This window comes from Gopherus flavomarginatus, chromosome 5 (genome assembly GCF_025201925.1).
Source record: "Gopherus flavomarginatus isolate rGopFla2 chromosome 5, rGopFla2.mat.asm, whole genome shotgun sequence".
NCBI lineage: Eukaryota > Metazoa > Chordata > Testudines > Testudinidae > Gopherus > Gopherus flavomarginatus.
The window spans coordinates 126671596-126682012 of NC_066621.1; the positions used below are offsets into that span (position 1 = coordinate 126671596).

General features: G+C 43.2%; 1 protein-coding gene across 6 annotated transcripts in view; it reads right to left on the bottom strand.

Moving 5' to 3' along the window:
- Positions 1-10139, bottom strand: part of PTPN21 (protein tyrosine phosphatase non-receptor type 21) — a 70968-nt gene extending 60829 nt beyond the window's left edge. For 2 of the 6 annotated variants that reach the window (XR_007774429.1, XM_050953202.1), the window contains exons 1-2: positions 9856-10139; positions 4117-4481 (exon numbers count right to left, since the gene is read on the bottom strand). Coding sequence is in view for 5 of the 6 variants with exons in the window: in XM_050953202.1 (XP_050809159.1) it covers positions 4117-4296 (180 nt within the window). In the remaining variant the exon portion in view is untranslated. Of the gene's footprint in view, positions 1-4116; positions 4520-9855 lie in introns of all 6 variants that reach the window. The other 4 variants (XM_050953205.1, XM_050953204.1, XM_050953203.1 and 1 more) reach the window with 4 other exon arrangements.
- Positions 10140-10417: the final 278 nt, after the last annotated feature.

The window sequence follows — 10417 nt, forward strand, 5'->3', positions numbered from 1 at the left end:
GAACCTGATTGTTTTTTTATTCTGGTGAGACTCCAGGGGACTGGGACTGGATCCACCAGGGAAATGGTGGGGAGAAAGGAGGGAAGGGGCAGAGGGAGGTTATTTTCTCTCTGTGTTAGGATTACTTTCTCTCTCAGGGGGAATCTGGGAGGGGGAGAGAAAAGGAGGGGGAAAGGTGAATTTTCCTTTCTGTTTTAAGATTCAAGGAGTTTGAATCACAGGAACCTTCCAGGGTAACCCAGGGAGGGGAAGCCTAGGAGAGGCAAGGGTGAGGGAAAGGGTTTACTTTCCTTGTGTTAAGATCCAGGGGGACTGGGTCTTGGGGGTCCCCGGGCAAGGTTTTTGGGGGACCAGAGTGTACTAGGCACTGGAATTCCTGGTTGGTGGCAGCGCTACAGATTCTAAGCTGGTAATTAAGCTTAGAGGAATTCATGCTGGTACCCTATCTTTTGGACGCTAAGGTTCAGAGTGGGGAATTATACCATGACACATACTATTTGATTCTTTGCCCTTCGTAATATATAGATTTTTTAAAAAAAAATCTTGTTGCAAAAGGCTCTTTGTTAAGGTTGCATGCATAATTCAGGCATCATATACGTAGATCCCTTATACAATATCTGAACCACTTTCTGATGTTGCTACTTTTCATGGTAGTAACTAACACCCCATTCAACAGGCATGATCTTACAAGGTACTGAACACCCTCAATTCCCATCAGTGTTGATGGACTTGAGGGGCCTTAATATATTACCAGTGGCATCTTGCAGAGTGGGTCTGGGTTCCCCTAACTCCAGCCACCGACTCCAGAAGCTGTGCAAAGCAACCAGACTCTCGCCGTTGGGTAACATAACAGTATAGCCACTAGGTAACTGCCAGCCTTGTACACAACGCCCCCCTGCCCTGACACTCCAACACCAGGTAAATGGTTTGATAAGTGTGACTAGGTCAGGCAGGGTAGACAGTGCCTACGTGTGATGGAGTACACAAATCCTGCACCGGACAAGAAGATGTTAAAGAGCATTTATGAACTTACGCAGCCCTTCCCCATTGTATCTGCAAGGCACCTCAGGTCTGCAGGAAGAGCCTTAATAAAATTTAAAAAAAAATTGGGTGGGAAGTCCAGCTCAGTTGGGTGCAGTGCTGCAAGGAGAACAGACCTCCTATCCTCAGCTTTTGGTGAGCATAGCAGCTAAGGACAAAGCCTGCTTGCATGGCTATGGTTGTCAGTCTGAGCCTCCTGAACAGAAGGTGGGCCAAATCCTGGAGTAGACTCACCTGGGACTCAGTCAGAGGTTCCCACATCTAGACTTGTGTTGATGACTGCTTAGGTACTGAGGACTGAAGCATAGGGCTCTGCCCCACCCCAAAAGGTTGCTGTGGGAGATCAAGCCCATGACACTATCCTTTTGCAAACCAGATATAATAAGATCTCCACCTGCTACTGTAAATTGGCTCTGACTGTCAATTTAGTCTATTTTCAGATGTCACCAAACTCCACTAACACACACACTCGACCATCAGCATAAAAGAACAGATACACAGCCTGCTACAGTATAGACTGGCACTATCCCAATATAACTACATATGTAGTATTCCCCCCACCCTCCACCCCCAGGCACAATATAGCATGGTGAGAACACAAGACAATGAATTAGTAACTGCTGCAGAAAAGTATGTGGTATATTAAATTTTGAAGAATAAAATTTAAAAAGACAACTGATAGCAAATGACAAGAAGGCAGATAGAAGTTAATGGATCCCACAGTAAGCAAGTGCTCAAAGCCCCAGAACAAATCCATTGACTTTTCTTATGTTTATCAAAACATTTTTAATACAGAATATGAGGCCATTTCTGCAAACATTTGCTGTTGTATAATGCTTAATACCATGAGCAGTTCTAAAGTAATTAATGCTGTGCACAAAAGTAACTGTCTGCAGGACTGAGCCCTAAATTTGTTTGCTCAACAGTTATTGAAACTGCTTGAAATTGGAAATTCACTATTTTGGAAAAATCAACAAGTTATTAATTAACTAAACAGGAGTAATCCTATAGCCTTTCCAGCTTGCTCTTCTATTTTTGTTGCGTACTGCAATCTGGGGTTTTGTCTCCGTTTGTCTCTTATACAAAGCAGTATTCAGAGGCATCTCTTTTCTAGTACTACAGTGCAACATATGCCCATTTCTGTCTTGTACATTTTCTAGTTTATATTTTTTCCCCTCAAACAAAAAGTCAGATGAGTGCAGTACAAAATACACAATACATGGATACAGCAAGGAGTTGGACTGGGATATGTGCCAATTTCCAAATTGTGTCAACAGCATCCAGCCCTTGGGGTCAAATTCATCTCTCATACCACCAGACTGAAGCTAATGGAGTAACAACAACAATAAATGTCTCTCTTTAAAAAGAGATCTGTGTGAACAAAGATTCTACGTAGATAAGGATTCTGTAAGCCCAGTTTCACAATTCAGCACTTCAGGTGTAAATAAATCAAAATACTAAAGAGAGATCATTATCAGATTTGTGTGGGACAGAGGGAAATCTGAGTTACTAGAGAGTTCTCCATAATGTTTAACTATCTAGCTCAGCAGTTCTCAAACTGTGGGTCGCAAACCCATTTTAATGGGGTCACCAAGGCTGACATTAGACTTGCTGGGGCCTGTGGCCAAAGCCTGAGCCCCACTGCCCAGGGCTGGTGTCAAAGCCAGAGGGCTTCAGCCCTGGGTGGCAGGGCTCAGATGACAGGCCCCCTGCCTGGGGCTGAAGGCCTTGGGCTTCGGCCCCCCACTTGGAGCAGTGGGGCTTTGGCTTTGGGTCTCTCGCCTAGGGGACATCAGGCTCATGTCTCGGTCCCTCCTCCTGGGGTAATGTAGTAATTTTTGTTGTCAGAAGGGGGCTGCAAGACAATGAAATTTGAGAACCCCTGGTCTAGCTTACGCTCATGGTATGTATATTTGCACATACCCAGTCCATAGTACATGTATTAGCACTGGCATGAGCGGTGGGTCGCATAGGCTGGGGGAGACTTTGCCTCCCCAAACACCCAGGCGTGACTCTATCCCCTGCCGTGACACTCCCTGTGCGCGGTTCCAGTCCTCTGGCTCCAACCCCCCAGTGCTCCGCTCCACCTGCCTTCCTGCACTCCGGAGCTGAGGCTGCAGCCAGCGGCTGCCCACCCCCACCTTCCGGGCTGGGGAGGCTGGGGCTGCACGCTCCTGCCCTCCTGGCATTCCTTTGGGGCTGGTGGCCGCGGTAGTGTTGGGGGGAGGGCGCAGCAGCAGCTCTGGTGGGGGATGGGATGGAAGGGGAGGAGCTTCAGACAGAACAGAAAGGGATGGGTGCTAATCTCCCCGAGCCGGCAGTTCATGTGCCCGCCTATTAGCACTGGTGCTTTTTTGCACAGCACCAGTGCCCTGAGACCCCACTCATTCAAATACCTCTTTCTTAAAGAGACACTTCTTTCATGTAAGCTCTATAAACTGATTAAAAAGGAGAAAAAAATAAGATTCTAAATTAACACCTGCCTCCAAATCGCCCACTACCTCCTGTATCCCTCTGTTACGATCTATTCAGGCGGGAATGGTCATTACTTGTCTTAAACTCTGACAATATTCTCAGCACTGTACAAGAAGTGACAACTATTGTCCTTTTGGCCAGCACTTCAGGCTTGTGGGCTGAAACACGGTTCATTGCTGCTGTCCACATCCCGTTCTCTAGTCTAACCCTACAACATAAATTGTGAGACTGGATTTTGAAGCCATCCAAGTTGCACTGTGGATCAAAGCATTCACAATTGAAGGAACATGCTGGGGTGGCTGGTACAGGAGAGTATTTGGTAAAGTAGCATAGTTGTCTAAAACAGTGGTTCCAACCTGGGATCAATGGACTATGTCTAAGGGATCCATAAAAGGTTGTCATTATCACAGAACAGTGGTTCTCAACCAGGGGTCCGCAGACTATGTCTAAGATTCCAAAGGGGTCCATGCCACCATTCAAAAATTTTTAGGGGCCCACAAATGAAAAAAGGTTAAAAACCACTGGTCTAAAATGGTAGGGAATCATTGTAGGGGGTAACTCCTTTAAAGGGATGTCTAGAGAAGTTGCCAATTTTCTTACCTCCCGCAGTTCGAGTCTCTGAGCCACAGCTTCCAGACTTTCCTGGCCGGTGCTCTCCACAGAAAGAGTGAACTCCACAAATTCATTATTGAGCAGCTGGATGCGGGCCACCAAGCAGCTCTTGCTGGACACTGTGTAACGTCGAGTTCGTTTCAATTTGAGCCCAAAAGGTAACGGCATCTTTCCCCACGGACAGTGATGAAAAGCTATCAACACGCTGGAAAATGAAGGGAAGTAGCAGTCTTCTCCCAAGCAATAAGGAGCCCTGAAGTATCCTGCCAATCAACCAGCAGTGGCAGTGGCAGCCATTAAAGAAGAGCAGGTCCTCCACCAAGCTCTAACTGGAGGGAGTTTCCACAGCAGTTCTAACAACGAGAAGGGAGAGAGTCCAGAAGTGATTTACCTGAAAGGGGAATTAGAACCATGGGAAAGCCACAAACAAACTTACATTTTCTAAATCTACATGGTCAATGATTTATCTACCACGAGAGAGAGAGAGAGGTGCATGGTCTACAACAGTGAAACAGGAACAAAGATTCCTGGTTTGCCACGGACTCTTGGAATGACCTTTGGTAAGTCACAACTTCTTGATGGCTCTGTCTTAGTCATCTGCCAAATAGTGTAATGAATTTGACCAAAAGCATTTGTCCTCATCCCATTTAACATGCTTTAAAGATAAAACAAAGGCTCTAAAATGGCTAGGTATTTCATAAACTGGATCAATACTTGGATGAGATACCTTTAGGAAAAACTTAGGTGCTTCAAGTAATTGGGAAGTAGAGTCACTGGGTGGCACCATTTTCTCCAACTCAGGACTAAATCTGTCCTCCAGTATTGTCCTAGGAGCACCATGCTATTGGAGGCTCTGTCTTGGACAAAATGCAAAACCAAAACATAGCGGCATTAGAGATGTCACAGTTTGGGGTGTCGTGTGGTGGTGGGTTTTTTTGGTTTGGAGCTGGGGTGAAAGAATCCTAGCCAGATTCCCATTCAGTTCATTATATTCCAACACTTGTTTCCCCCTGCAGTTTGTTAGCTACAATATTCTTTATTTCCTGTGCTAAACAGCTGTACTGTGCGCTTCACGTTGCTAGTACTTGCCCTAGTATCCTCCCCTCCACCTCACCAGAGGGGACTATGTTTCAGTGGTGGTTGAAGCAATTTTTTTCTAAATCTCCTCAAAGACAGGCTTCTTCCAGGAAACCTATAAGCCCTAACAATTTCCCTGACACCATCCATTGCTCCATGTTTCCCACAAACAATTTTCATGTTACCTCCTAAGCGCAGAAAGCCCTCCATAAATAAGTTTGGAAACCTATTACCCTCTCTCAAGTACTTTCTCACAGACCACTCCCTATAATAAACTGCACATCATTATTACAACTATTGACTGTTTAGAAAATGTGCCTGCATAATGGAAGTGAAGGTATCAACATTTTCTAAAAGATTATTATTCTCTATGCAGCAATTACTATGTTTCATAGCCATAAATAGTTTGGATAATTAGTAAGGTTTATAAAGTGTTTTGAGATCCATTCTGATGGAAATTGCTACACAAAGGCAGGCTTCACATAGTAAATTACTGACATCTAATCGCATTCCTGGGGAGGAGAAAACCAAACATTAATCTTGAAACTACCAGCCCAAGGTAAACAACACACAGCACATATCCCGGACAGGCTGATTACCCGAGCCTGTGGCTTTAAGGGGTTTGTTTGGTTTCATTCCTCCTCTGCTAGGACTAGCCTAGCCCCACTAGGTCGGTGACTAGCAGCTGCTTGACATCAGGCTCTGAGGACCCTCTGGATGAGCTCATGTCTGAAAGGTCTCTGGCTGCTGACACAGAGCAGCCCCCTCCAGAGGGAGGAAGCAAGCCCGCCCACCCATCAGCACGGAGGGCTGAAGGGGCTCGGAACCCGGGCTGCCAAAAGGAGGCTCCCCAGCCCAGACTCTGAGCACTGGGCAGACTCTGAGCACTGAGGCATCAGACTCGTTGCCCACGGGAGCTTCTTGACGTGTCAGGGGCTGGTTAATCTGGAGAGGCCGCCCACAGCCTTCCTCACCTACAAGGGGACAGCAAGGGAGGGGAGCATTTAAAGGGATAGTGCCCGCTTTAATTAGGCCTCCAACTGAGCTCCCCTTTAACCTTGTGCTTTGTTAGCGGGACACGTGGGACTGATTCCTCCAGCGCAATTTATTTTTCTTATGTTTGGTTTTGCAGGGAGTGACATTCCTGGCGTCCAGGTCACAGCGATGATGTCATCAGGTGCCCATGTGGAACCATGGATGCCACACATCTAGCTTTTCTTTTTTTGGTCCTCTCTCGTTTCCCAGTAGCTTTGTTTCAACACTTAAAACGTCAGGAGGAAGATGGTCAGCTTGTATATAAACAAACCTGCAAACATCCTTTTTAATGAAGGGTTAGGGAGGTTGTTTTTTTAAATGCAAATTCATATCCACCTTAACTTAAAAAGTTTTATTTAAAAAAAGTTAGGGAGAAAATATTATTGGAACTATTAAAAATTCCTATTTAAAAAGTAATGTTACTCCAGCAGTGTTTAAAACCTAGAAAAGCAGGACAGAGAGAGAGTGAATTACAGATAAAGAAAACAAATGAAATATTTGTCTATGAACAGGAGAATATTAACTCTGTACCTATGCAAATAGGGATTCTATAGTGATCAAAACATATGCCTAGCTTCAGTGTTACCAGAACCTAGCCTTGAAGGTGCTAATTACTACACTATGGAACTTAATAATTAACCCAATCATCAATGAAACCCCAGACTGCTGCAGGCAACATGTTCTGCAACATTAACAATAATAGAAGTTATTAAATGTCAGCTGTAGCACAGTGGTTAAGGACCTGTCAGTATTTACCATCAAGTCTTATTTTTCAGTGGTGGTGTAGCCTGGCAGCAAATATTTACTGTGGGCAAAGACATAACATACAAGTTTTTCAAATCATGTACATTGTTTTGCCTGCAACATATTACACTTGATTTCTCTCTTCTATGGTTAGGAAAGAATCAAACATCAACTACTTGTTTCCAAAAAGTCTTCCAAACAACATTTTTTCAGACTAGCATGTGTTAGTATTATATTTTTTAAATGCATTGACTTTGATTTCTGAGAAGACTCCCCTTACAATTTGTTAAATCAAATACCTTATTTATATTTCTAGAATAAGGATACATTTTGACGGGGGAGGCAGACTCCTAATGCACCTCTCTTTTAGTCCCTTAAAATGTATAAATAAAATACTCGAATTAAAGATAATCTGTATCTATTATAGATCATTCTGACTCAATCAAGGAAAATTCATAAACTCAGACAGAGCTCCATGTTGCTTTCTGTTAGGCACCCATGGAGAGGAATAAAACTAGGCAAAAGGGACAGATGATCCCTAACACAGAGAATGTGAGGGGAAGGAGCACCTCAGTGACCTATTTAACTTCCCACATCAGGAAACCTTCCATGTCCTTTTTGCAAGGTCATGCTTCTAATGATTTGGAATAGGTTGTGCCACTCTATGCAACATACTTGCCCCAGCTACTGGCACACTTCTATAGAAGTTTGTGCAGTAATTAAGGTAGGCTGGATCAGAGACTGTCTCCCTGTATGCATATGCAATACCTAACAAAAATTCTAGATACTACTAGAATACAAATCATAATGGATGGAATTAGATATCCCTGCAGAGTCTAGGGCAGGGGTAGGCAACCTATGGCATGCATGCTGAAGGTGGCACGCAAGTTGATTTTCAGTGGCACTCACACTGCCTGGGTCCGGGCCACTGGTCCGGGAGGCTCTGAATTTAATTTAATTTTAAATGAAGCTTCTTAAACATTTTAAAAATCTTATTTAGTTTACATATAACAATAGTTGAGTGATATATTATAGACATATAGAAAGAGACCTTCTAAAAATGTTAAAATGTATTACTGGCACACAAAACCTTAAAGTAGAGTGAATAAATGAAGAATTGGCACACCACTTCTGAAAGGTTGCTGACTCCTGGCCTAGGGTGATGTGGGGTTTCCAGGCTTTCCTGTTTGCTCTGCACATTGATCCATAGTCCTACTACATAACAACAGCATGCAGGGAAGGTTTCACAGACTGAACCTTGCAGAGTTTCCTGCATACTGAGGGCAGAATCCCCCAGTGCATTTATTCCTGGCAGTGAAACTTGTGGATCACTCACCAAGCTCGCTTTCCTGTGCCTGGTATTGAACAGATTGTATATCTGATTATGCTCTTTTCTGTGATCCCTGTAGTACCAAAGACAAAAACCAAATTATGGAGCTTTTTGTCATAACTTTAAATCTGTTTTAACAGGATATAATTAAACAGGAAAGGCTTTCAATCTTATAGCTCTAAGGAGTCTTTTTCTTTTTTAAAGCACCCAAATAACACCTATATATCTCATTAGCTCCAGAGCGACTGACAAATGAAATTTAATGAGTGTCACATTGCTAGATTCTCATTGCTTTAGTTATTTCTTTGACAAAACTAGATGTATGCATAGGAGGGAATTTTAAATAAGATTTGGTGGTCCATTAAATGGGAAGGAATTTTCAAAAAATGCCAGGTCCATTCTTAAGACCATATTGTATTCTCTGCATGTTTCCCTAGTGATGACTCAAACTAATTTTCACTTTATCTAAACTATATTTTTTGGCAAGCTTTCCTTACTTATGAGGCATGCTTACTTCACTTTTTAAAGTGATTCTTAGGAAAGCTATAGTGAAATTAAATAGTTACACATTTAAATTAGCAATCCATTTACTTCACTAAATCAAACACATAGCCCCTGACATTGTAAAATCTTATTTGTTCAATACAATTGTAACACTTGAGGAATAATGTTCAGAAGTAATTCAATAACTTATTGCTGGCAAAGCACAATTCTTGCAAATAGTGCTGTATTGTTTTCATTTACCAGCTGTCATTTTGTGCTACCATCTGCTATCATATTTGTCTCAGGCATTATTTCAAATGTGTATCTACACTGTTTTGGGGCTATTTTTGCAAAAAGAAAACTGCACCAAAGTGCCAACACTTGTAAATCCAAATTACAAGTCTTTATTTGGCAGACCTAGAATTTTCATACCACAGCCAAAAAAAGAATTTCACTTGCTAAATTGCATCCATCCATCCATACATGCATGCTGCACATATAGCTTTAGATAAGAATTTAGCCCAATCTGGCTACAAACCAAACAGAATTACCAAGGATTTGAATATCTTCTTTCTTTATCCATGCCTCTTTCCTAAATCCTCTCCGATAATTAGCTTTCATTTACCTTCGTAAAGCATTTCAGACAGTTTGCAGGAATGACAGTATGCAACACAAAACTGGAATGCAGGCAGGAGAAATGAGGCTCCGCTATTTCAAGTACTTAAACGTAGAAACGTATTTCATAAATATAGGGTGAAGCCTAAAAGCAAAATCACTTCCCTCGCCTTGTTACACTTTTACCAATCAACCACTGGTACAGTATTACTTACTCCTGAGACTAACTGTAAGAGTAAAGGCAAAATATGCACATAAACTTCCTCTGCTACCCGGAGCGAAGAGACCCCGAAAGTTACACTGACCTCACCTCTCCAGCTGCTTTTATTGATCTTAAAAGGAAATGCCTGAAACTGTGTAACCTGAACAAACAAACAAAACAAAACAAAACGAAGAGGGACAGAACAGGTTATTTCCAACAGCGCCCGCGGCTTTCCCATTACCTGCTGCAGTGATCCAAAGACACAGCGTATCCCTTCCCACATCTTTAGCTGTGAAACCTCAGCAGCAGCGCTGAGTTCTTCCCCTGAAGCCACCTCACCTAAATTGCTGGGAAACGGACTTACTGTGCTCCCCTTGCATGAAACAGCTGCTATCTCCGCTCACCCGCCTTCTTCTCAGATCACTCATAGTGAAAACACGCCTCACTTCCTGTCTCAAAGCCCTTGCTCTGGATATCATTGCACTGGGTAAAGAGTCAGGGACTGGGAGGGGATCAATATTGCAGCCAAATAAACCTGCAGCAGCCAGCTTTGCAGACACCTTTCATGTGACCAAGGATATTGTGCTGCTTGAGCACAAAATGTGTTCTCTGGAATATTTCAAATCATCTCTCTCTGTGCATTGCATTTCTTTTCCTGGAGGCGTTCCCCTAGCTAGATCCATGCGGAAGGATACGATGAAAGATTAAAGCGAAGCCCGTATGCTGTAGCTCATTACCTCAGAGAGTTGGAATGCCTGGCAGGGAGAATGTCAGCAATGGGACAGCTGCTCCTCTGGCTACCG